This window comes from Pelodiscus sinensis, chromosome 19, assembly GCF_052426305.1.
Source record: "Pelodiscus sinensis isolate ZL-2025 chromosome 19, ASM5242630v1, whole genome shotgun sequence".
NCBI lineage: Eukaryota > Metazoa > Chordata > Testudines > Trionychidae > Pelodiscus > Pelodiscus sinensis.
Window position 1 is genome coordinate 9259679 of NC_143070.1, and position 27223 is coordinate 9286901.

The following is a 27223-nucleotide window of genomic DNA, read 5'->3' on the forward strand; positions in this document are numbered from 1 at the left end:
TATTAGTCTCTCTGAGAGCCTTGCTAATTAGCATAGTCACTGGCTGAACATTCCTGGCATATTTTCGTCATCGGGGCTTTTTTGCGCAAAACAGTTTTTAGCTGTCTACACTGGCCCTCTTGCACAAATACATTTGCTCAAGAGGGCTTTTTCCCGAATGGGAGCAGCATAGTATTTGCACAAGAATACTGACAATCTTACATTAGATCGTCAGTGTTCTTGCGCAAATTCAAGCGGCCAGTATAGACAGCTGGCAAGTTTTTCTGCAAAAGCAACTGCTTTTGCGGAAAAACTTGCCAGTCTAGATGCAGCCCATATGTATAACTCCACATACGGATACCACACACGTACATGAGTAAAATATATAAAATCAGTAGAACACAAGCTTTCATTTGACATCTCACATGGATCCCTTTGTACATACTTTAGGGCAAATGCCCCAGCCTTGGGTGCAGCAGTGACCTGCCTGATCCCCTTAAAATCCAGTAACGTAACATTTGGCTGTCAAATCTGTTTTTTACTTTTCCACTTGGGTATTTCAGTTTTAGGAATACTCTATAAAGATCCTGTAGCTGTTTGTCTCTATCTGTGGAATCAAATCAAATCCAGTTGTATCTTAGGGCTTGGCTGTATACAATAGACTGAGAAATGTGTCTGGGATGGAAGGTAAATGTACCGGTCAGTGGGTTTCCAGTATAGCGTAGTGGAAATTTGTCCATTATTTAATTGTACTGTAGTGTCCAGAAAGTGGATTTCTTGTGTGGATTGGTCCAGGCTGAGGTTGATGGGGATGGAATTTGTTGAAATCCTTGTGAAATTCTTTAAGAATCTCTTTTCAGTGAGTCCATATGATGAAGATGTCATTGATGTAGCCTAAGTAAAGTAGAGGTGTTGGGGGCAAGAGCTGAGGAAACATTGTTCAAGGTCAGCCATAAAGATGCTAGCATATTGTGGGGCCATGCAAGTGCCTATGGCCGTGCCGCTGACTTTGAGATAGAAATTTTCTCCGAATCAGAAGTAGTTGTGAGTGAGGACAAAGTCACAGAGCTCTGTAATCAGGTGTGCAGTGCTGTTATTGGAGATGATGTTCCTGATGGCCTGTAATTCGTCTTCATGTGGAATATTGGTGTAAAGGGCTTCTATGTTTATAGTGGCCAAGATGGTATTTTCAGGTACTGATGTTTTGAAGTTCCCTCAGGTAGTCAGTAGTGTTGCGGAGGTAGCTACACCTGGCAGTGAGTCCTCCAGGATCACAGAGCCTGGTGTGTGTGAGGCGATTTCAAGGATACAGGCTGAGCTGGGACTTCAGCCACACCCGGATCCAGGGTCGGATTCTCTCCCCAGGGAGGGAGCCCGGCGGGAAAGTGAAGATCGGCGCCTCAGAACCAGCATCAATAAATGTCACCTGCCTCCGGTCACAGTCCAGACAAACCCGGATCCTGCTGGGACGGCTTATGGACAGGGGGGTGGGAGGCTCAGTGTGAGCCTGGAACTGATTCCCCCATGGCCCCACAGCCCAGATCCCACCACTGGGGTCAAGGCTGGTCCATGTCTTCCTGCTCACAGATTCTGTGGCCACCCCCACAGTCCAGCATGGCCCATCCCCTGTCTCTATCTCCCAGTAATGTCTCCCCGAAGTGAAGCCCTCACGGCCCATGACACAGAACCAATTGACAAATCTCTCCGGGGTGTCGGGCAGTGGCTGCCGTGTCTCACCCCATCTCACACATTTCCCATCCTCCAACAGGACGAGCTGGGGATGCGCCGTGTCTGGATCCAGAGTCACGTTGGCTGGGGGGGGGGGGGAAATCAGAGCGTGAGGAGCAGAGCTCGGCTCTGGGGACAGTTGATGGTATCAGGGACAGAATCTGCCCCAGCTGGGCAGTGACTCAGGGACTCTTCTGCCTCCAGGGGCGCCCGGCTCTGAGTGGGGAGCAGCCCTGAGGTCTCGGCCCAGCCCAAGGGGCAGCTCACTCCCCGGCAGGGAGGGGCCGTGGCAGAGAGAAGGGGTCAGAGGGGCCCTGACACTGGGAATCTGACCCCCTCTCCCTGGTCTGGGGACAAGCGACTCTGGGCCGGGGACCCCAGAGGGACGGGATGGAAACTGCCTGGTCAGGGCTGGCTGAATCCAGGCCCTGCCCTCGGCTGGGCCCCTCCCCACTGAAATGTCCCTGGGTCCCAGCTGCCTCTGGGCAGGGTTTGTGATTCCCCCTGGGACACGTCTCCCCCGCACGGCACGTCTGGGCTCGGCTCCTTTCCTGCCGCACTGGGGCTCTGGGCTGAGCTCCGACCTGCCCCCCACCAGGCTGCTCAGCCTCCGGCCCAGCGCCCAGACCCCGCAGAGCCAGCAGGGAGGGGCAGGGACCGGCCCCAGCTGGGCTGGGCAGGAAGAGGTTGAACAAGGCGAGTGCTGCACTGGGGGTGCCCAGGCGCCGTGCGGAGGGAACGGGGGTGTCTCTGTCCCAGCCATGGCAGGAGGCTGACTCAGGGGTGACAGAAGGAAGAGGTGCCCCAGGGAGCTGAGGGGGGTCCCAGCGGGGGCTGGACAGAGGGAGAGAGAAGCTGAGCTCTCACGGGGGGAGAGGAAAAGGGGAACAGGACCAGAGCTCTGCTCTCAGCAGCTCCCTAGCTGCCTGCCATGGGCCCAGGGCTGCCCCTGTCTGTGCCCCGGGCCCTGGTGCTCTGGGGTCTGATCCATCCCTTCCCCCGGCAGAGCAGGGACCCTCCCATGGACTCTTGGGTCCTCTGCAGGGGGCAGGAGAAAAAGCAACGTCCCCGCGTGCCCCAGAGTCCATGCTGGGCACAGCCCCTCAGTTACTGGGGGAAGAGAAACTCCCTTTTTGGACCCTCCCCCACCAATGTGTCATAGAACAAGGGGAGCCCAAGCCAAGAGCTGCCAAGGAGACCAGGCCAGGCCAGGCCACACATGCCAGAGAAAGACACTTCCTGTAGGGAGGAACTAAGGGCACTGTCCTGGAGGGGAGAGGGGATGGGATGGAAAAGGGAGATCAAGAGGCAGGCTACATCTCTGGGGCAAGAGGAGTGGAGCAGAGGGAGGAAGGGGACAGGCAGGCAGCTGTAAATGGCCTCCCTGCTGCTGAGTGCAACCAGCCTGGGAACAGAGCCTAAGGAGGCCTTGTTAGTTCATCAGTTTTCTCTCTGTTTTAACTGTTAGAGGCCTCGTTCTGAGAGGGACGAGCAGCAGATGCAACAACAGCTGGACTCATTGCATCTCGGTGGGACACAGCCCCAGAGTCGGCTCCTCCTTGTGAGCAGGGTCTGAGTGAATCCTCCCCTGATGCCTGTCACAAGTTGGGTCAGGGCACTTTTCAGGTGCAGAACATATTTGCATGGAACCCCCACCCCTCACCCCACCAGATGCTCAGGGATGGGGCGGCTTGGCCCAGTGCTCAGTTCTGGGCTGGGTTGCCAGGCACTGCAGTGAGCCCGGTGAGAAGCACAGCCGGGAAAGTAACTCCAGGAATCTCCCCCGGTCTGTCTTTTCTAATGGACACCAGCCCCCCGCTCTCAGGCACTGGGGTGCACTCTCCCCTCATTGGTGACTAGACTCCCTGGGAGCTCGTCCTTCCTGCTCCTGGGTTATCAAAGCCAAATTACTAAAAGAGGCTAAGCCTCAGAGACCACGCTTCAGAGAGGGGCAAGGGAGAGGCTGCATGAGCAGCGAGGCTTCCAGCGACCCAGTGAAATTGCAAGGGGCTGGGGCAAGTGGGGGGATCTCAGGCCAGGGCAGCTCTGAGCAGGGAGCAGCAGGAGGAAGCCGGGGAGCAGAGGCAGACAGCAGCAGAGACATCGTGGACTGCCCTTCTCTCCCTCTCAGGGGCGGGGTCGCCTGTGGGGCAGCAAATCCGGGTCAGTGTTGCTGAGGCCGGGGACACAGCCAGGGACTGGAGGTCAGGTGCATGCGAGGGGCTGCAGCTGCGCAATGGGGTTGTGGCATTTCCCTAGGTTACTTCTCCGTTCCTTTTCCCTTTTAATCAAAATTTTCTATTGTTACACTCTGGCCCAGGGCTCATGTGTAGGGATGGGCTGCCTCCTAGCGCAGAGCAGCCCAGCCCAGCCCAGGGAAACTTGCCTAGGCTGCCAGAGGGGATGGGGGCTCAAACCAGCTCTGTGAGGTGTTGTTAAAAGGGACCTCCGGATACAGAACCTGCTCCAGTTGCTGCTGACAACCCCTGGCAGAAGAGTTGCAACCTTACAGCATCTTTGAACTGCAGCTGCTGGTGCTGATGCCCTGAAATCTCAGGCCCCAGCCTGGTCCCATGGTGAAGGCAAAGGAGCCGCATTGTCACATGAGAGGTGACATCTGAACACTGACAAACCATTAACTTCAATTACCTTCTTCTACTGGGAATGCAGAACTTCTCCAGCCTAAAAACAAGCAGAGAAACACAGCTGAGAAGTGGTGGGAGCACAGGCTCTATCTCAGAGAGAGCAAGCTACCACCTGGGGGCTCCACCTGCCCTGTTGGACCTTCCAACCAGCCCTGAGCAGCAGCTTTCAGCCCCATCCCCTCTTTCCCCTCCCCCACAGTCCCTGTTCTTCACACCACCTGCCCCTGGCTCCTGGTAGTGTGTTTGCAGCTGTGGCAGCACAGCTGTGGTGCCACCAACCCTGGTGCTCTGGGTAATGTAGTCATGGGGCAGAGAGTGGGGTCAGGGGGAGTTGAACGGGACAGGAGTCCAGGGGTGGGGTGGTCTGGGGCAAGGAGCAGTGGGGGTTGGATTGGGGGTGGGAAATCCTAGAGGGGCAGTAAGGAGCCGGAGAACAAGGGGGTCAGATGGGGTAAGGCCTGAGCTGTGCCTGGCTGTTTCCTTCCCTGCCTGACCCTCTCTACAATTTCTGCACCCTGATGTGACTTCAGGCCAAAAAGCTTGACCAACCCTGCTACATACACAGGATTCAATATCATACAGAGCAACACCATGCGGACGCTGGAAGCTACAAATTCTACTAGAAATGTTGAATAAATCAGAAAAAAATGAGAGCTACACAAACACTTCATGAGCCTTGCAGTTGGGTTGTTTTGTATTTCAAACAGCTCCACTGCCTCTAGAATTGGTCCTACTAAGTTATAATCAGCACGTTGCACTTACAAATGAGCCAAGAAAACCTATTTAAAGCAAGTTCCTGCTCTATTGAAATAAATTATGCCTGCCATTGAATCCTGTTGTTACAGGAGTTATTCTAAAAAATGTACAAGCATACATGGGAAGCCCCATGGTGCAGACACACCTTAGCACAACAGGGTTTACACCTAGGGAGAAGGAGAATGACACTTACTGAGTTCTGCTGCCTGTTTCTCTAGAAAACAAGGACAAACGAATCAATGATTAGTGCAGGGGGTGGGGTTCTCGTTCCAGGATCTACATGCGGGGTGGGGTTTCCAACACTGCCTAAGTGACTAGGGTGCAGAAGTCCCCATGTCCGTACATCACTTAAGCAGCTTTGGTTGCCCAGGATCACACATACGATGGCTGAAATTGATCTGTGCCATGCAGGGCTCATGCGAAACTCTCTGTACCACTCAGTGCCTGCGCAGGCAGAGTGGCTATAGCCAGAGCCACCGCACCCCCTCCAACATGTCACAGGCAGAGTCTTCATGTTAGCCCAGAATGTTTAGAATGATGGAGACTTTGATGCTTCCCACAAAGGCAAAAAGGTTTAATTTCCCCCCTTTTCTTGCCTGCACCGTGAGTCTGTGTCAGGGCTGGCAGGCAGGGCCCAAAGCTCTAACACAGAGTTAAGGCTGGAGGTAGCTTGAGCCCTTCCAGAACATCGAGTTCAGCAAATTTGATGCTCCAGAGAAGCAGGGAATGCAGAGTAAAGGAACAAGCCTGAATACACTGCATTAAGAGTTTGTCCATCAGTTTAAACTCCTTTCTATTTCTTCTTTCCCCCTCACTGTCATGCCAAATTGCTTTCCTTTATTACTCTTACCCCCTCTGCTCCCTAATTCCCAGTACTTCCCAATGAGCATTCACACATGGAATTTATTTTCTTTTCAGAAATATCAGAGCAACATCTGAGTATTCTGGGTACTCAGATTACATTTCCCCAAAACAAAATCACTTTTTATAGAAAGTGCTTTCCATTATCTACCCAGGGTTGGATTGGAACCCCCACAGCCTGCGTAAGTACTCAGATTGCTAGAGCCAAAACAGCTGATGTTAAGCCACGTAACCTTGGAGTCAGAGCTCACTTTCAGCCCTCTGGGGGGTATCTCTCTACAGTGCTCAGTTAAGCCATACCTGACCCTGGCTGGAGCTGCCCTCCGCATTTGATTTACAGGCCTACACTAGACGGTAGACCCGCTAAACCAAACACCAGAAGATTGACGTCCAGAGCGTCAAGTGTCTGGTAAGTACAGATGTCACCTTAAGCCTCCCCAATTTTGAAAAATGTTAACAGCAAATCTTTCAAAAGAACCAGGAAAAACCTTCCCCCCCCCCTCACTGCTACAAGGGGACATGACCATGTACAAAAATGTCACGTATGGAAGGAGACACTTACTGAGTTCTGCTGCATGTTTCTCTAAAAAACAAAGACAAACGAATCAATGATTAGTGGGGGGGAGGGGGGAGAGTTCTCTTTCCAGGATCTACATGCAGGGTGGGGTGTCCAAAACTGCCTAAGAGTTTGCCCCTAGTTCAAATTAGGGAGGCAATGAAGGCGACCGAAGTTGCTAAAGAAGCACGGGATTTAAATATCCCAAACTTGATTAGCATAGTTGCAGCCAATTGCCATTTTGGAAATTGACTAGCCTGATTTAACTTAAATTAACAGAGATTGCCTATCTGCTAGAGACTGGAAGGGACCTTGAAAGGTCATCAAGTCCAGTCCCCTACCTTCACAGTAGTACGGAGTAACATCCTTGACAAATTTTTGCCCCAAATCCCCTCTACAAGGATTGAACTCACAACTCTGGATTTAGCAGGCCAATACTCAAACCACTGAGCTATCCTATGTATAGACATGGTTTTCTGAGAAAAAAACCTTAATTCAAATTAACTGGTACTCCTCATTGTATGGCCCTAGAATGTTTAGCATGACGAAGACTTTGTTACTTCCCACAAAGGCAAAAAGTTTTAATTTCCCCCTTCTCTTGCCTGCAGCATATGTTTGACAGGCAGGGCCCAAAGCTCTAACACAAAGTTAAGGCTGGTGGTAGCTTTAGCCCTTCCAGAACATCAAGTTTTGAAGATGTGACACTCTGGAAGAGCAGAGAATACAGAGTAAAGAAACATACCTGAACACACAACCTGAACTCTGCTCGCTTTCAAGGATACGCGAGTACACCCAAAATACACATATTCCCCATACTGAACAGGAACTACCCACCCTAGCCCTAAAACTTATCTACTCCACAGAAAACACATCACAACTACTCAGTTTTACGGCCCTTCAACTTCTTTTACAACTCTTCGTTCATATGCTGAGCATGCCGACTGACATTACATTTGGCGGCATCCACACTGCAGGAAACCAGTGGGGAAAACACAGTTTCTCTTAGTTCTTGCAAAAGGAAGAGCACCTGACGCTGATGGGGGTGGCCTTCAGCATTTGATTTATGGGTCTATACTAGACCCTCTAAATCAAACACCAGAAGATTGACCTTCAGAACGTCAAGTATCTGGTAAGCATAGATGTGACCTTAAGCTCCCCCTATTTTAAAAAATGTTAATAGCAAATCTTCCAAAAGAACCGGGAAACACCATCACCAGCCTCCCACTTCCCAACCGCCACTTCTACAAGGACATGACCATGTACAAAAAAGAGGGAGAATGAGAATTACCAAATGGCTCTAAGTGCTCTTCCTCATTGGAGAACACATTTATTTACTAGCCCATTGGCTGTTCCTTGGGGAGCATTAGTGCAGCACAAGGGTGCCTGGCACTTGATTAGCAAAAAAGGATTTTCAGTATAGAAATCAGGCTTAGCAGCGCCATGTGGGAAGGGAGACCACAGACATACGGGAGTGACCCCGGAGAATGGGGAGAGGGAAGATGGAGCAGGATGCAGATACCTGCTGTGATCTGGCTCTCTGGTTTGGTCCCAATGCCTAATTGTCTTCTTCCAATCCCATCCCTCCCTGCATGTCCACAAATGAAAACCACCCGGCCGGTTGCATTTTGGACAAGACTGTCTCTCGCACAACTCATCCACACAAAGGAGTGAGGGGGAATGAAAACTCCTTAATCTCAGGCCTGGTCTCCCTGGCTCATTTCTGTGGCATTGGGAGGGGGAGGCCCAGCTGGCGCAATATGCTCCACTGCAAAGGTAGGTGGGGATGGCCCAGAGCAGTGGACTGAGATTTTCACTCCATCCTCCAGCGCTGCCGTCAGGTCCCAGGGAGTCATCCCCAGGCCTGCAGCCAGGGACTGTTGCAGACGATCAGCCCATGGACAAAAGGGGTTAGTTGCATTTCCATCCCTGTGCTGCTGCGGTGTGGGGGATGCAGTTATGAGCTCCCATCACACCAGGCCAAGTGTCAAATCTGTCCCTGTGAGCACTTCTTTGAAGAAAATTCCTTGTGAATTTTCCTGCATATCCTGCTTTGATTTACCTTTGATTCTGAAGAGATAAACACTTAGAGTAAAGGAACCAAGCAAAACCACCAGGATCACTCCTAGAGACACCATCCAGGGATTTACTTTAGGGAAAAAGGGATCTGAAAAACACAAGTCCAGTGGCATCCACATTACTCAGTAAGTAGGGACTGAGCTCTGATGACTCCGTTTTATATAAGGCCAGCCCCAGTGGGATTGGTTTAAAACAAAGGAGGAAATGTGGCCTGATCAGCACTGCACCAAACACCACAATGTTGATGTTAAAGTGACTCCAACCACAAGGGCCACCGAATTTGCACATAAGGGTATGTCTACACCAGTCCCCTAGTTTGAACTAGGGAGGCTAATGTAGCCATTCTAAGTTGCAAATCAAGCCTGGGATTTAAATATTCTGTGCTTGATTTGCATCTTCCAGGTCGGTCCCCATTTTTTGAAATTTACGAGTCCGGACTAACTGCCTGCAGCTACACACAGCAGGGACCCGCTAGTTCAAATTAAAGCCCCTAATTCGAACTACCTTTTATTCCTCCTGCAAGATTATTTTTGTGCGCAAAAAGAGTCATACCAATAGCTAATTAGGTTTCTTGAAGTTTTTTGTTTGTAAGTTGGTTTTAAATATACGCTGTATTTAATCTGATCAGTAGGTTGTTGTCTTTTTTTCTGCTGCTATTCAGAGTGTGTTCTTTGATGGTCACTGACCTGAAATATAAAATAATGATTCCTTTTCTTGGCTGAGACGGGTGTTCCTGACCAAACAGGACAAGTCCCGATTGGAATTTTCCCTTATAATGACAGAAGCTTGTATTCTATACAGTCCATTGGCTTCGCGGGAATTTGTTAGAGAGGCTGAAGGAAAGGCCTGTCCATTGAGATCTCTCAACACCACCTCGGGCTCTGGGTACCACCCGGCCGACCGGCACACCACTCGGATCCCTCCATCCTGGTAAGCCTCAACCGAAACATGAGGAGCAGAGCCTGAAGCTAGAGACAAATGTATAAGTCCATGTTGATTTATGCACATACTGAGCCTAGAGAATAAGAAATTAAACTTCCCTTTTATTCTCAAATGCCCATGGACTCAGGGAAGTAGATGAACAAGCAACTAATTATTTCATGGAGGGGATGGAGAGCTTTCTCAGTATTGTTCCATCCCAAGATCCATATAGACATGCCATTTTTGGACTGTAGGAAACCCTTTAATTAATCATTTAATTTAGTACTAACAGATTCTGTAAACAAATGGAGAAAAATAAACCTTGTATTTCAAATATGCCTTCTGGTGAAATGTCACCACTTTGATATAGAAGTTCTTCTACTTGGCTATGCAAATACAGAATTAAAGCAGAAGGGGAGAAATATCTGGACATCTACTTAAATCTAATCATGTTCAAACTCCTGACTGATGAAAATGTGAGAAGACAAATACTTCCTCCTCAAAGTTTTATGTAGTGTTCTCCAGAAAGAAAGGGACTCTCAGGGTACGTCTACACTACAGCGCTAATTCGAACTAACTTAGTTCAAATTAGTTAATTCGAACTAAGCTAATTCGAACTAACGCATCTAGAACTAAAAAATAGTTCGAATTAGCGTTTTGCTAATTCGAACTAGCGCGTCCACACTGATTGGACGCAGGGGGGCATTTAAGGGCAGCTGAAACCGGTTCTGGCAGGGCATCAGGTCAGTCCTTGCTTTGTGTGGCTGCTGTCTGAGGCTATATGAGGCTCGAGCTTAAAGGGACCCCCCTGGACAGCCGGTTCTCAGCTTTTCCTGCTTGCTTGCCAGCCTCGCCGAGGGACAGCAAAGCGTTGGTCTCTGTGCCCGTCTGTGTCGGTGCTTCCCTTCGGGGGGGCCGCCGCAGGTGGCAACATGGAGCCACAGCTCGTCCTGCACCTTCTGGTGCACGTTCTGGACTTGCTGCTGCAAGCCTGCCAGCAATGGCTCGAGGCTGCCTGGCACCTCCTGGTGCACATCAGTCCCCTGCCTCTCCGCCTGGCCGCCCTGGGGGCCGTGGAGGAGCCGCGGCGGTGCCCTGGCACCGGCATGCCCCGCCGCGTCTGGCGTCTGGACACCAGCACCGACTGGTGGGACCGCATCGTCCTGGAGTGCAGGGAGGACCAACAGTGGACCCAGAACTTCAGGATGAGGAGGGACACCTTCCTGGAGCTCTGTGAGTGGCTCGCCCCTGCCCTGCAAAGAAGGGACACTCGTATGAGACCCGCCATCCCCCTCCAGAAGCGGGTGGCCATCGCCCTCTGGAAGGTCTCCATGCCGGACAGCTACCGATCCGTCGGGAACCAGTTCGGCATGGGGAGATCCACCGTCGGAGCGGTGCTCATGCAGGTATGGCACTCGTCGGCCACCGAGCCGGGGGGAGGGGGGCTGCGAGGAGGGGATGGGCCGCCCCAGGGACAAAGGGGGGGCGGGAGGAGGCGAAAGCGCCCCGCACCGGAGGGGTCGGGCTGTCCCGGCCGTACTACACGCTGCCAGGGGGGTTGCTTCCGGGAGTGGGGCGCGGGGCACTGCCAGGGCATGAACGCTCCCAGCCACCCGGGCGCCCCACTGATTGGCGCTTTGCTGTGTCTCTCCACAGGTGGTCAAGGCCATCAACCGGGTGCTGCTCCGCAGGGTGGTCCGCCTCGCCGACCCGGACGCCGTCATCCGGGGATTCGGCGCCCTCGGCTTCCCCAACTGTGGGGGGGCCATCGACGGGACGCACATCCCCATCCGTGCCCCGGAACACCAGGCGTCCCGGTACGTCAACAGAAAGGGGTACTTCTCCGTGATCCTGCAGGCCGTGTGTGACCACCGGGGACAGTTCATGGACATTAATGTGGGCTGGTCCGGCAAAGCACACGACGCACGGGTGTACCGCAACTACTCTGTGTGCCAGCGGCTGCAGGACGGGACCTTCTTCCCCGACCGCCACATCAGGGTCGGGGACGTGGACATTCCCATGTGCCTGGTGGGTGATGCTGCCTACCCACTGCAGCCGTGGCTCATGAAGCCCTACACGGGGCACCTCAATCCCTCCCGCCAGGCCTTCAATGCCAGGCTGACCAAGGCCCACATCGTGGTGGAGGGGGCCTTCGGGCGACTGAAAGCCCGCTTTCGATGCCTCCTCACCCGTCTGGACCTGGCCGAGCACAACATCCCTCCCGTGGTGGCGGCATGTTGTGTGCTCCACAATTTGTGTGAGTGAAAGGGGGAGGCTTTCCTGCCAGCCTGGATGGCTGAGGCTGACCGCATGGCTGTATAGTACGGTCAGCCCCGCACCGCCACCATCCGGGAAGCCCAGCAGGGGGCCGTCCGGATTCGGGAAGCCCTGTGGGAGAGCTTCCTGGTGGAGGAGCAGGAGGACTGACCTCTCCCTGCATGCCCCACTGGGGCCTTCTTCCACCCTACCCCCCTTCCCCTTTCCCCTCCCTATCTACTGTAAAATAAAGACACCTGTTTTTGAAACAAAAACGTCTGTTTATTTAACATAACTGGGTGCGGGAAGGGAGGAATGAGGGTTGGAGAGGGGAGGGGGAAACCTGGGACGAGGGAGCTGGAAGGGGAGGGAAGGGAGGAAGGGAAAGGAAAGCTCAGGGGTGGGAGTCCGGCTGCCTCTCCCATCTCGCCACACTGCGGGTCCGGGGGCTTCGGTGGGAAATGGTTGTGGAGGGTGGGGCAGGAGGGACAGGGGGTGTGGAGGAAGCAGAAGCGGAAGCAGGAGCGGGAGCAGGAGGGGGAGCAAGAGGAGCAGGGGGAGCAGGGGGAGCAGCAGGAGGAGGAAATGGGAAGCGGTACAGCAGGCTCTGGAGGTGGCCTCGCAGGGCACGGCCCTGCTCCTCCAGGGCCTCCAGACTCCTCCGGCGCAGCCTCAGGTCCTCCTGGACCCAGTGGTCCTGGAGACGGAGCTGTTGATCCAGGAACCGGATGTGCCGCCTCTGGTACTCCTCCTGGTTCCTGGCTGTCCTGCTTGCCCGGGCGCGGGCGGCTGCTGCAGGCGGGGTGGTGTGCCCTGCAGTCCCAGGTGCTGCAGCTGTGGTGCAACAAGACCAGTGGTCAATTTCCCCAGGGGCTCAGGTGTGTGAAACCCAGCTCCCCTCTGCAAGGCCAGGGCCCCTGCAGGATCCCCAGCTGCTGCTCCTTGGTGGGCAAGGCCCAGGCGCACGGTCCCGGGGCTCCCTCTCACCCCAGCCCCCCGTACACATAAGGGGAACACGAGGGTACTCACAGGTGGACGCCTCCCCGGCCTCAGATGACACATGCGAGCGGCTCTGTGGCGTGCCTCGGGGGTCCCGGGTCCTGGGCAGGCTGGCGGCAGGCTCCTGGCTCTCGGAGCCCTCTTCCTCCTCCTCTGTCTCCAGGAGCGGTCCCTCTGCCCCGGGGTCAATCACGTCCCGGGGGGCAGGGACGCCATGAGCCCCCAGGAGGCGGTCCAGGGCGTGGAAGTGGGGGCACTGGCTGGCAGGCCCGGGAGTAGGACTGCCGCAGGTCCTTAATTTTGCAGCGGACCTGCTCCCGGCTGTGCTGGTGGCCCCTCGCGGCCAGGCTGGCAGCCATGCGGCCGTAGACGGCCACGTTCCTGTGGCTAGTGCGGAGATCGTGGACATTGGAGGCTTCCCCCCAAACCCCGATGAGGTCCACGATCTCCGCACTTGACCAGGCGGGCGCCCGCCTTTTGCGCCCCCGGGCAGGCTCCTGGGAGCCGCCAGGCTGGTCCTGGGGAGCAGTGGAGGGCTGGGAGCCCTCGGATGGCTGGCTCATCCTGTGGCAGGTGCAGGGTCTGCTGGCACGGGTGCTTGCAGCCTTGCAACTGGCACAAATTGTGTAGCCAGCCCGTGGCCCTTTAAGGGCTCCGGGGCCGGGAGGGAGGCAGTAGAGTTTCCCTGGTGTTGGCCAGAGTGGCCACCAGGGAAACCTGGGAAGCCTTAGCCTCCCACTAGTTTGAATTAAGGGTCTACACAGCCCTTAATTCGAACTAGCTAGTTCGAACTAGGCTTAATCCTCGTAAAATGAGGTTTACCTATTTCGAACTAAGCGCTCTGTTAGTTCGAATTAAGTTCGAACTAACGGAGCGCTAGTGTAGCGCCTAGGAAAGTTAGTTCGAACTAACATCCGTTAGTTCGAACTAACTTTGTAGTGTAGACATACCCTCAGAAGGTGATAGCAGAGTATCCCAGAGCAGTAAATCATGTGGTTCTCTTTTAGATGTGGACTAGCTGGTGCCCATAGGTTATTTAATGGGCATTCCTGACTGTGCCTACTTGTGTTACTAATTGCAAGTGACGTGAAGGCTGCACAGGTCTGTCTCACTACAAAGGGCATTATTCTTCCTGCTGCCATGCCTCCTGCTGGTAGCTCTGGGGAATTAGCTCTTTCTCAGCAGGGCGCCCCTTATTTTGTGATGTCTCGCCCGTCTATGGTCCAGGTGTTCCAGACCCACATTGTTCCAGGAACATGGCGCTTTCTCCAGGAAACAGCCCTCTAGCAGTGCCCACTACAATGGGCTCTCATCCCCCGTCTGGGGGCTATTGGCAATCCTGAAGCTCTATTGACCCCGTGGTCAACTGTGGCTTCCAAGCCCAGTCCCTCTGCCTCAGGGACACAAGACAGTCTGTATGGGCCATGCCTGGGTGGCGAGGTGCAGTGCAAGGACATTGGGAGCGGGAGGGGGATGCAGGCCTGCTCACTACTCTGGGTCCAGACTCTGGGATCTCCTGGTGGCAGCCTTGTCCTGCCCTCTGCTCCCCTCCACTGCCTCTCACTCCCTGGGCCACTTCCCTTTCCCCACTGGCCCTTTGCACCTCCTGGCCTTGTAGCAAAGCCAGAGCTGGGCAGGGATCAGGCTGGAGCCTCCCTCTCTAGCCCCCCTGGGCCTACCCAGCCCTGCTCTACTGACGGTGCCTTCTCTGAGGGAACCAGGCCCTGCACCTTCCTTAGCCAGGGCCTCACTGAGGGTATGTCTACACTACCCTCCTAGTTCGAACTAGGAGGGTAATGTAGGCATACCGCACTTGCTAATGAAGCCCGGGATTTGAATTTCCCGGGCTTCATTAGCATAAGCGGGGAGCCGCCATTTTTAAATCCCCGCTGCTTCGAACCCCGTGTAGCGCGGCTACACGGGGCTCGAACTAGGTAGTTCGGACTAGGTGCCTATTCCGAACTACCGTTACTCCTCGTGAAACGAGGTGTACCGGTAGTTCGGAATAGGCACCCTAGTCCGAACTACCTAGTTCGAGCCCCGTGTAGCCGTGCTACACGGGGTTCGAAGCAGCGGGGCTTTAAAAATGGCGGCTCCCCGCTTATGCTAATGAAGCCCGGGAAATTCAAATCCCGGGCTTCATTAGCAAGTGTGGTATGCCTACATTACCCCGCTAGTTCGAACTAGTGGGGTAGTGTAGACATACCCGGACTCTCTCTGTGGGCAGCTCTCTCTCTATAGGGCTGTCCCAGCAAGCTGCACCCTGCTCGGCTCTTTAAAAGCTCCCCACAATGGGCCAGGGCTCTGCCCAGACTCCCTCCAGCCTACACTGACCCTTTCCAGCCAGTATGGGGCTGACTCCCCACCACAGAAGGGCATTTTCAAATTATCTCAGGAAACAAAAAGCAATTCCTGGGCATTAGATTTAACCATGTGACTATGGGAAATTGGGTTTTGTGTCTCTGTTTAGGTCCATGAACCACACCGGGAAAGTGTTAGGTGAAAGAGTGAGATGGCTCTTGAGGAAGAAGGCGTCATAATCCAGGGGCACCTTCTCCACTTTTCTCCACATTTGGTACAAGTAAGTGAGCCACCTCGGCAACAGATTGTGGGTAAAATGCTCAAATCATTCAACTCACCCAGCACCATCCCAGAGAGACGTACAGACACACACTACTGACCTGCCACCTTTAGTTCCAGAAGCGCTTCTTCATAAATGGTGCCATCTTGAACAAAACAGCTGTACCGCCCTTCGTCAGAGAGTCTGACTTGGAGAATTTTCAAGGCAACATTCCCATGGGTCAGACCATCTTTCAAGAGCTCTGTCCTCCCCTGGTATTCCAGCATCTGCTGCTCATACTGGTCCTTTCCATTGCTATAGCGATGGACAAATGGGGAAAGCTCGGACCGGAACCACGTTACCTCCATGTTCTTGGCACTCATCTTGGGGGCCAGGTGACAGGGTAACATAATCTCCTCTCCCTCCATAGCTGTGACAGGCTGGTCAGGTCCCACCACTTTAAACTGTGCTGAGGAATGAAGAAGTGAGTCAGGGAAGTGCCTAGTGCAGAGACAGCAGCCAGAGTGAGGACAACTTAGTCCCTACCTTGACTGACCAAAAGATTGGGGGACTAGTCCTGTAGGAACCCTGGGCACAGCCTTGCTGGGTTACAAGGGTTCTGCCACACAGGAAAGCGGAAGTGGAGTCCCCGAGGATAAGGAGGCCCCTGGGGCTGTGTCTACCCTCTATAGTGAACACATTTCTGAGGTTTGCATGCCTCACTGAGGCACTTAATGCAATCAGCATGGCCGTCAGATGCCGGTATAGCATCACAGCATGTGGCGCGCTTCTTAGCTCCTAACAACTATCTACTAAGAGATATTTATTTATGTATTTATTTTACTAACGTCTCTGGGTGTGACTAGACTACAGGGTTTTGTCGACAGAACTTTTGTCGACAGATACTGTCGACAAAACTTCTGTCGACAAATAGCGTCTAGACTACATCCAGTTCTGTCGACAAGGCAAGCCGCTTTGTCGACATAACAGTGTGGACACAAAGGACAGTGTAGATGCAATAATGCCTTCTATCGACACAACTCTGTCGATAAAAAGCGTTATTCCTCGTAGAATGAGGTTTACATACATTGACAAAACTGCTGAGTTTTGTTGACGTTATGTTGACATAACTCAAAGGCAGTGTGGACGCAGGTATAGCTTTGTCGACAAAAGTCCACTTTTGTCGACAAAACTCTGTAGTCTAGACACACCCTCTATGACTACACTAACAATGTGAATGAACTATGACTTACTACTGTAACTATAATTAACTATAACTAAGTAGTTCGGTAATATTTCCTTTCCTGACCAGACTGTCTGAGGAGAAAGGTCTTGTTCCATCTGCGATTGAGGGTGGTGAAGAAGGAAGTGGAGGGAGCTGGATTGTGTGCGACATCAAAAGGGTGCAAACGGCTGAGGCACAAGCTATGCATATATGGTCTGGCTGACTTCTGCCCATGAAAACTCCAATCTGTGGAGCTGGGATGACCCAACATCAACAATGGAGCACTCATGAGGACATCACTCAAAGAAGAATAAGCTTTTTTCTCTTCCAAAGCAGGAGTTGTTATTTCAGAATAACAGGCTTGGTAGTGTGGACACTCACCTTGTTATTTCAAAATAAGGGGAGTTCTTTTGAAATAACTCCCCAGTATAGACATGCCCTGGGTAAAGACATGGGAGTGAGGACTCAGATCCTGTCCCTAGTCCATGTCACTGGGGTAGTACAGAAGTCAGGAAAGTTCCCTGCAGTAGCAGAACTATCCCCCTGCTTACACTGAGCTTGTTGTATTGTTAAGTCTACACTGCACGCTTATTTCGAAATAAGCGATTCCAGAATAGTTATTTCAAAATATCTGATTTCAAAATAGCATGTTTACACTGCAGAGAAGCCTCAAAATCAGTCTGAGGCAGGCTCCCCTCGTGTAGATGTTCTACCTCGATTTAGAGCCCCCCGAGGCACTTGGGAGGAATAACTTAAAATAGCCCGGGGAGGGGCTCTTTCAAAATAGCCTCAGTCGAGCATCTACATACAGCTTATCTTAAAATAGCTATTTTGAAATAGGTGTTATTCTTTGCAGAATGAGATTTGCAGATTTCAGAATAAGCCATCTGTCATTTTGAAATAATGGAGTGGCTGTGTAGATGCTCGCATTGTTATTTCAAAATAATGGTGCAGTGTAGGCATACTCTGTTGAGACATTCCACTGACTCTGAGTCACCCATGTTGTGAAGACACTTTAGGGGCTTAAATAAATCCTCTGAGAAACAGCAGACCCAGCGCAGAGCCCTACCCGATTCCATACTGTGAACATAAGAAGTCAAGAAGAAAATAAGAAATCCAGGCAGAGGGGAGCTGGCTCTGGGGCTCTGGCAGATGGAGGGAACCTTCATCTTCCCCAAAACTTGACCTAAACAACAGGAAGGAGGAAACAAAAACTTACCATAGTGAGCAGGACACTGACAAGCATTAACCAAGTTGACACTGGCAAGTTACTGTGTGGTAAATTGGCCCCCAGATCTGTGACTTTCAAGGTGTCCACATGGGCAAGGCACTTAGCTCTGGACTGCTGTAAGAGGGTGCACCCCTTTTCCCCCACAAGTCCACCCTCTTGGTTCACTCTACTTCACTAATCGCCCAGCCGTACGCACTTGTTATGTGTCTCTATGGTTCTATTCATAATCTCTTTTAATTTCTCCGAGGGAGTTTGTGAGGGGGGGTCTGAGCTTGCCCTCTCTCCAGGCCCCATCCCAGGGCCCTAAGGTGGGGGTGTCTTCCTCATACGCCACCCACCTGGCTGATGGGGCTAGCCACCGCAACTCCTCAGCCCGCAAATGGTGAGCCAACCTCCCGCCCTGGGCTACTTCCTCACCCCATTCTGCCAGTCCTTCCTCCAGCACCATGTCTCTCCTGCTTCCGCTCCCTTCCTTTCCGTCCTTCACCTCCCTTATTCCTCCCCCCTCTCTTACACCGTGCCATCCCCCTTATAAATGGCTGCTGACACCCTCCCCGCGCATGCACCGGCATCGGGCATACTCCCGCTACCCACACCCCTCCCCCCCACAGTCACTCACAGGTCCACTCCCTCCTATGCATGCATCAGCATCAGGCCCCCTGGTGTCCACTGCGCATGCGCAAACGGCGAACGGGACGATGTTCCCCGGGTCTGTCGTTGCCGCCGGCTTTTCTTCGGACACAAGGATGGGAGAGATTGCCCCCCTGCCGGCTCTGCCTGGGACACGCCTCAGGATCATGCGGGGTTCTAGTACCACGTCACACCTGCGCTAGGGCGTTATTTCAAAATAACCCCCCTTAGATTGAATGTATAGATGGGGCATTGACCATTGTCAGAAGACAGGACACTGGATTGGATGGACCTTTGGTCTGACCCAGTCTGGCCCTTTCCTGTGTTCTTATGGCCCCCACCAACCCAGCCTGCCCCAGGGAGCAGCTGCTAAATGAACTGTGCAGCCTGTTTCCCCCGGGCCAAGTGCACATGCCACTCCCTGGCTTAGCCTGGGTTGAAACCAGCAGGCAGGCTTTGTGGCCTCCTTTGCTGCCGGACCATCCCCAAGGAGAAGCCACTGGCCACCTCTACTTCCTTTCCTAACACATGCATCCCTCGCCCCCTTCCCTGAATCTGCCACCCTCTTAACTGAGTCCCTCCCCCACCTTACACCTCCCTCCCCTGACTCCTGCTTCTTGCTCGGAGTCTGTCTTTAAAGACCTGAGCAACACTAGGTAAATCTGCTAGTTCACAACAACTTAATTCACAGCGAATCTCCCTTTCAGTGCAGTGAGAGCAGGGGCAGGACCAATTTTCTTGAATAAACTACAGGAGCACAAAGATAGATTCTGGAATCAAATAACCAGAATAGTTTGGTGTTACATTACAATGCAAGAAGAGAAAAAAACAAATCAGATGTCACTTTGAATATACAGTGCAACATCCACCTAAAGCAAATCTTGGGATTATTGGATTATTATTGGATTATATCTGAAAATCCTGGGATTATTGGATTATTATTGGATTATAGCTGAAAATTCATCCAAGAAATAAATGCCTACTAGATGATACCACAGAGCAGTGGCGCTCGCATTCCAGTCACATGTTCTCACCTACCTGATGAGTCTTAGAAAGAAGCTTCTGAACCGTTTCGAGATCTCCCAGGTTCTCCCAGTTTTTCTAAAACTGTCGTCCATTCTCCTCTAGCTAGCTCGCATGGCCGGTGCCCATTTCATGTGAAAAATTAATTCTAAAACTCTACAGAAACTCAAACCTGACTCCAAGCCTTCCCTTCCACAAGTCAGCTGAAACTGTGTTTAGTCCTCATTGGGCTCCGAAGTGGAATATGGAAAGTGGAATTTCTCCAGGCCTTCACCAAGATGGGAAATGAAAGCAGAAAAATACCTGGAGTGCTGGGCTGATTTCAAGTCTTCCCTCTCACAGCCTCATGATGACAGGATGGAGATACAGATCCTCTCCCAAAGCAGCCCTCCTAGGGTGCCAGTTTTGACTGCAGCAGACTCAGCTGTCCCAGAGCCCCAGTCTGCCAGACGGCAATGACAATTTCTAAGAGGCCCTGCCTCTGGCTCTGTGAGGACTGCTCCACTCTGCCCTGGGAATAGTGTATTTTCCAGCGCATGCTCCAGGTGCAAACTCCCCTTTTGTTTACTAAGCAATAAGTATATTGCTTAAGTATACCACTACCCTGGAGTTTCTGGTGAAGTCAGAGTCTTTATTGCAGGAAGGTCGAAGGTGCAAGCCCAGCCCGTCCCTGTTCTCAGACTGGAGCCGAACTGGGACCGAACAGTTTTAGTTGGGTCTAAGCTCTGACTAGCCAGCAGAGACAGGGCTCTCCTGGTCTAAGTCAGCCCCACAGATGACCGAGTCCCCGACTCACAGCTCTGTGCTGCTCCTTTACATGTGGGCCGTGCACTAAGGGACCTGACAGAGGCAATTAAAGGGCAATATTTATAGTAGTTGTAGGAGAGCCTGGACGGCCCTCTAGGGCTGCCAGATGGCTGAAACAAAAATACTGACCCCCCCCCCCCCCAAAAAAAAACCACCAGGAAAAAATTTTGTTGGGAAAAAAAAAGTGAGGGGGGGGACCAAAGTTGTTGAGCAAAAAAAATTAAAAAAAAAAAAAAAGAATCCAAGAACCTGGATCACTGCTAGGGGTTACCAGGTAGTCATTTAAAAAAAAAAAAAACAGAAAACCAGACACGCTTCATGGGGGGATGGGGGAGAACGACTGGCTAGGAAGGGAGCGGTGGTGGCCAAGAAGGGGGGCCTGGAAACAGCTAACGGGGGGCAGGGTTGGTTGTGGGGTGTTGGAGGTTGGGTGGAACAGGGCTGGCCGCGGGATATCGGGGGAGGGGAGACCAGCCAGGAGGGGGCGGGGCTGGCCGGGAGTAAAGGGGGGCAGGAAGCAGAGCTGGGGGAGAGGTGCAGCGGCGCTGGCCAGGGGAGATCAGGAAGAGGAACGGGCTGGTGGGAAGCAGAGCTGGGAGAGATGGGGGCCACGGGACTGTCCGGGAGGAAGGGGGGCCGGGAGGAAGGGGGGGCAGGAAGCAGAGCTGGGGGGTGTGCAGTGGTGCTGGCCGAGGGAGATCAGGAAGAGGAATGGGCTGGTGGGAAGCAGAGCTGGGGGGGATGCAGGGGCCTGGCCAGGGAAGATCAGGAGGGGAAGTGGGGGAGAACCGGCTGGCCAGGAAGGCAGGGGGGTGAGCAAATCGGCCAGCAGGACTGACCCGGGCACTTGCTGCCTGTCCCGCACAGGCTCCCAGCAACGCATGAGCAAGGAGGAGGCTTTCCCTCCTCTTCACACTCAACCGACTGAGGGCTCCCGGTGGCAATTGTGGCCCCGCCTCCCAGCTGGGACTCCCAGCCGCTCTTCCCGCCTATGCCAGGCTTCCATCCGGTACGTAGCCGGAAAAATTAGAAAATACCGGACATTTCATATGTCCAGTATTTTCTGATTTTTTTACCGGGTGGAGAGCGGAAATACTGGACTTTCCGGTACAATACCAGACATCTGGCAACCCTATGGCCCTCCCGTGACCAGAACAATGTCTGCAGCGCTAGGCCTCGTCCCAGCCTTGTCCAAAATATGGATCTCTAAGAAACCACGTTAGATCTCACTAGAGTCTGGGCACGCATGTATGTATGCAGGCCAGGCCAGAAAGGGTGGGAAAAGTCAGGAGTGCTGCCCAATTATGCAGAACTTGTACAGGACAGTGAGGCCAGGCCAAAAAGAGTAGAAATCACCTGGTAGTAGGACATCCCATTTTTTTGATAAGAGAAAAATTCCAGAGACAGCCAGAAATGTATGAATGAAGTGCTTTTGCAATATTTTGTCATTGCAAAATGTAACCTAGATATTGTCATAATAGGTATTTTATGCAAAATGTGGCTGATTGGTACATATTACTAGAATGACCAAGTCTCGCTTTACCATAAATATAGGGGTAAAAGATCTAATTAGTGGGAGAGACAGAGTAAGGTGTCCCTGCTGCCTTCCTCATTGAAACAAAGTGAACCAGTTCCTACTGCCTAATGCATTGTGGACGCCTCTATGTGTGGGGAAAGAAAGAGGCCACGATCTCCTGTGTGACAATCGTAAGAGTAACAGTATTGGAACTCTGTGCGTGTGTGTGTGTGATTCATAGGAATATGTATATTCTTATTCTTATAACTGAGTAGCTTGTGTATTGTCCCAGATAAAGGTGTTATTATATTGTCTGTGCTAACTATCCCATGTATTGAAACAGATCTGTGTAAGCTTGCACTGCTTTTCTTTACCATTCTGTGCACAATAAAGTTAACAAGAGTTCATCTGAGGTGTTTTTACTGGCTCCTCCCGTATCTAAAAACTGAACCACACAACAGTGGTGCATGTGCTGGGCCACCATCAGGTGAACAAGGCTTGATACATCACGGAAGCCATGATAATGTCCTGATAATGATTAGATTGGGGCAGGGGGGTGTCAGGGACTCTGTTTCCTCCATGGCCCTGCTCTTGTTCCACCTGCCCCTGGCCTGTGGGAATGGGGACCCTGTGTCCCTCCTGCCTGGCTTGGGCGGGGGCGGGGGGGCCTGGGACAAGGTAGAAAGCAGCACCTGCTCTCCCTTAGGGCCCCCCAGAGCAGGTGCAGAGTTAGCCACTCCCCAGAGCTGCCCATTTAGTTGTTTTGCTTTTTGCATGGGCTGCCCCACACACCCCGGCTCACAAGAGGGAGAGTAAAATACTTTCCACTTAGAATGTGATGTCACAGGGAACCTTTTGACTCCAAATCAGGAAATTGCATTCACCTTTCCCCCTCTGAGCTAGCAAACCCTGCTTTATTCAACACCTCATTATTTAGTCGTGTGTTATAAAGGTTTTAGCATCGTCATAATGAAAGACGGATACAAGAAATAAAAGGGGCCCCACTGTGAGCACAGAGAAGTTTAAAAGCGAGAACAGGGATGCGTGTGGATGAGGTGCCTGATGGGTCGATAGCCAGGGTATGATAGATGGGAGACATCTGGTTTTTCTGTGTCGAAGGCAACGGCCCCATTCCTCTGGGACATGGTCTGTCACCTGTGACTCACTTGGGTGTTTTATAGCCCCTCCCCTCTCTGGCTAAAGAGGAGATGAGATATGAAGTGAACCCAGCGAATGTGCTTTGGGGAATGACCCCCAGAATCAGGGCATGTGGGGCAGAGGCTGGGGAGTCCTTGGATGTTATGGGGGGAGAGGAGATAGCTATGGGGGTGGTTCGGGGCAGACAGCAGTGACCGGTGCCGCCCCCTGTCTCATACAGCCCCCTTGGCGGGTCCCCTGAGGGGAGCAGAACTCTCGCCAAGGAGGGAAAATCCGGTTAGAACCGGTTCCCCAACGGTCGCTCGGCTCCCTTGCTGCAGGGCCCCGGAGCCATTCCCCTTCCTGTCCAGTGCGGGTGCAAGTGCCCAGCCACAGAGACACTCCTCCTGGCCTGGCTCCACCTGGCTGCCCAGCTCCCAGCCCGCTGCCCTCTGCGTCACCACGGTGGCAGCCAGTGCAGCTTGGGGAAAGGGGTGCAGTGGGGAAGGCAGGGGGCAGAGCAGGAGCTGGGGCTGGGGCTGGGGCTGGGGAAAGGAGTGTAGGGGACCTGAGGTATTGGGGGAGGGGTTTGCTCTGGTCACCATATTGCCCTAGGGACAGCCCTGCCTGCTTCCTAGTGTGGATAAATACTAAGAGAAGGTTGCTGGGAGCAGGTCCCATCCCACAAACACCCTTGTGGACACCACAGCCTGGGGGAACCCAACCCAGAACAAAAGCAAATCCTACCCCTAGCCCCTCAGCAACAGCAGCAGGGAGGAACATTTAAAAAGGGGCAAATCAGACTTGTCTTTCTTCTCTCCCTTTTTTAATACTATAAAACAGTGTTTCTTAAACTGTGTTCTATGGCACACCGAAACAGTTGGATTTAAAGTTTCAGCTCAAGTGGTTCAAATGTTTCTGAGAATGAGGCTATAGACTAACAGATTGTATAGACATCAAAAAGAAAAGCCAATGAGCTTTTCTAGGAGAAACGTTAGTGGCCTGAGCTTTGGAGCAGAGACACGATATGAAGCAAAGGGCGACCTCATGGCAGGGATGTGCCTTTTCCCTGGGAAAATCCACCCAACAACCGGCCAAGTGTTAAGCTTCTGAAAATCTGTAGTTTGTGCATGCTCAGTAGAGTTCTTAGAGTTCAGCAGCTTCACTATCTGAAGATCACGTCTCACTGAGCCTGCTCCATCCACTCATAGCCCCTGGTGCTGCACATGTGACATCCCCATGTGCCTGCTCAAGAGTAGAAGGACAAAGCTGAACTTTCCCCAGAGTTGCTGCTGCTGGCAACTTCCAGCTGATGAGAGCTGGGGCTCTAGAAATGATAGCTGAGGCCCTGTCTCTCCCATACTCTCAGGGCGTGTCTACACTAGGAACTCATTTCAAAAGAACTAAATTCAAAATAATAACTCCCAAAATAACAAAATCAAATTAGTGGGTCTCCACTACTGGGAAGACTCGAAATGAGTCCAGGCCAGGCTCCCCTAATGTGGACGTGCTACCTTGACTTAGAGCCCCAGGAGGCATTGGGGAGTCATTAGTTCGAATGACTCTGGGGAGGAGCTATTTTAAAAGAGCAGCATGGGTAAGGCTAGCGAATGGTGCTTTGGCAAGTGGGAGAGGGAAGATAATATGTGACCATGGTATTAGAAACTGTATCCTCATACCCAGACACAAAGGGGCCACATTTTGAACACACAGGGAACCTTAATACTGGCATTTCCTGAGATATGAATCCTTTGCTGCCATAACGTTAGCCTTGTGTGTTTTGTATTTGTGTGCACATGTGGCAGCGCATGTGGCTAATTCCTTGAGTAATTGTTTATTTACATCTTAATTCTACTGGTCCTTGCATAGGTTCTTCACTTTGCTGGATAAACGGGGGCTTCTGAACCCATCACTCAAACTATAAGCTAACACTGAGTGCAAGAAGAGTCTCCTTTCTATGGAGCTAGTAGTACAGTTAAAAGAGGTAGGAAGAGAAATCATAGTATCGTTACATTTCCCAGCAGAAAACTGACCCTTAGGTGAAACTGAAACTTTTCTAACACCAGGCAATTGCAGAGTAAATGGAAATCTGAGGCTGTAAGAGGAGAAATAAATAATTAAGGGAGGACAGATAAATATCCCAAAATTCCTGAATCCAGCTGGCTCAGGAATTCCTGGCATAGGCACTGACCCAAATCCCACTGAGATTGGTAATGGGCTTTGGAAGAGGCCCACAGGGCTTTGTGGTTATGGCTACCCCGTTCCCTGGGTGATATTTGGTAAAGGGGAGAAATCAAACTTCATAGGAGAATTTGGACCTTGTAGGGAGTAATTCAACAGTCCATTAGGAGACAGAAAGTCTAACCAACCAGTAATACCCCAATATACCTTAATACTGCCCTGTGGTGAATGCAGGAGAACAAGGAATATAATTTCAATTTAAATATATATTACAAATCACTTTATCGATTTGTATGGTAATCTTCAAACACCAACCAAGATATTTAACTTATAATCGGCTGTGTCTAGACTGGCCAGTTTTTCCACAAAATCAGCTGCTTTTGCAGAAAAACTTGCCAGCTGTCTAAACTGTACGCATGAATTTCCACAAGAACACTGACGATCTCATGTAAGATTGTCAGTGTTCTTGCGGAAATACTATGCTGCTCCTGTTCGGGCAAAAGCCCACTTGAGCAAATCATTTGTGCAAGAGGGCCAGTGTAGACAGCACAATACTGTTTTCCGCAAAAAAGCCCCGATGGTTAAAATGGCAATTGGGGCTTTTTTGCGGAAAAGCGCGTCTAGATTGGCACGGACGCTTTTCTGCAAAAAGTGCTTTGGTGGAAAAGCGTCCGTGCCAATCTAGACGCTCTTTTCCAAAAATGCTTTTAACGGAAAAGTTTTCCGTTAAAAGCATTTCTGGAAAATCATGCCAGTCTAGATGTAGCCATCATGTACACAGGGAATTTCTGTGCAGAAATACATTTAGATTTCATTTAACCTAAACCCTGAATCTCCTAGGTTAAAACTGTTTGTTTCTGGGATAATCACAATATCCCTGGAGTATGTTTCACCTGACATTGTGCTCTCTATAACTGTACCTCAGTGTATTTTTTTGTGAGGAAATAAATATTTCAAGGTTTTTTTTCCTGTTGGTGATGGCAGCGTTTGGGTTGGGTGGTCACTGATCTGACATAAAAAGTTGAACGACCTTTTTTAGGCTGAAGTGGGCACTTTTGATAGAACAGGACACATTATGGTTGGAGCTCTCAGTCACAAGGAGGGAACTTTTGATTTCAAAGAGCCCCTTGGCATCTCTGGATTTGGTTTCCACTGAGAAAGATAAATACTGCCCGCTGAGATCTCTCCACAGCACCTCAGGCTCTGGGTACCACCTGGCCAGATGACAGACCATCCAGATCCCTCCATCCTGGTAACCCTCCACGGAGATCTAAAGCACAGAGCCTGAAGCTAGAGTGAATAAATTAGTATGAAATGAAATCTCTCTACAGCCTAGAGGATAAACACTGACGTTTCCAATAACTGACTCAACACACTTTCTTCTTTACTGATTTTCATGGAAACAGGAAACTTGACTGTAGTGAGACTTAAGTGTTTGCTTAACTGTGCTGCAGTCCCGGGGCCTCCAAGATGGAGGAGGATGCCTTACAGAATACAGGAGCGCAGCTCGCTGCAGCTGTGCAGTCCATATGAAGGGGCCAAAGAATGAAGAACATTTTTCCCTTGATTTCTGATGTCTAGGCTTTGGTTTTGTGTTCACAGACTCATTAGGTTTTAAGGCCAGAAAGGACAACTGTGATCGCTGAATCTGACTGCTTGTATCATAGGGCCACAAACCATCTGTTAATTAATTCCTGTTTCAAGCCCAAACACTGCAGACGGAGTAAAGCATTCCTTTGTGCCAGAGGCACTAGCACTGGGGCAGTGTGTCCTGATGCAATTGTAATGGCCACTAAACAAAGTTTGTTTTGATCGTAATGGAGGAAAGGAAAATGTGCTTTTTTCACTGCTGTCTTGCCAGAGAGCCACCTGGAACTTCTTAGCATGGACAATAAAGTGAAGGATTTGTGACACAGAAAAATCTTGCCTCTGTCTCTCATCTAATTAATACTGATCTAGTCATTGCACATGAGAGAGGCTGTGTTGCCCAGTAACTAGTGCCCCCACCTGGGAGATGGGAAACACTGAATCAGATCCCCCTGCTCCAATCACTCTTCCATTACTATCCTGTCTGGAACCGCTTCAACAGCAGAGACTAAAGCCCTGCAGGAGACTCTCAGATCAAGGGCAGGGCTT

General features: G+C 51.6%; 1 protein-coding gene across 3 annotated transcripts; it reads right to left on the reverse strand.

The window, feature by feature from the left end:
• Positions 1 to 1279: 1279 nt before the first annotated feature.
• On the reverse strand, positions 1280 to 17746 carry LOC149522152 (butyrophilin subfamily 1 member A1-like). Of its 3 annotated transcripts, XM_089770469.1 has the most exons (7): positions 17632 to 17731; positions 15459 to 15806; positions 9288 to 9569; positions 8585 to 8689; positions 5302 to 5322; positions 4357 to 4389; positions 1280 to 1791 (listed from the first exon to the last, which is right to left on the reverse strand). In XM_089770469.1, exons 1-7 carry the CDS (start codon positions 17729 to 17731, stop codon positions 1280 to 1282), a joined length of 1401 nt encoding a protein of 466 aa, XP_089626595.1. The 3 variants fall into 3 exon arrangements, with proteins under 3 accessions (XP_089626595.1, XP_089626594.1, XP_089626596.1); XM_089770468.1 differs by lacking the exon at positions 5302 to 5322 and having other exon boundaries at positions 4357 to 4405; positions 8580 to 8689; XM_089770470.1 differs by lacking the exons at positions 4357 to 4389; positions 5302 to 5322 and having other exon boundaries at positions 1280 to 1800; positions 8525 to 8689; positions 17632 to 17746.
• Between the last annotated feature and the right edge of the window lie 9477 nt (positions 17747 to 27223).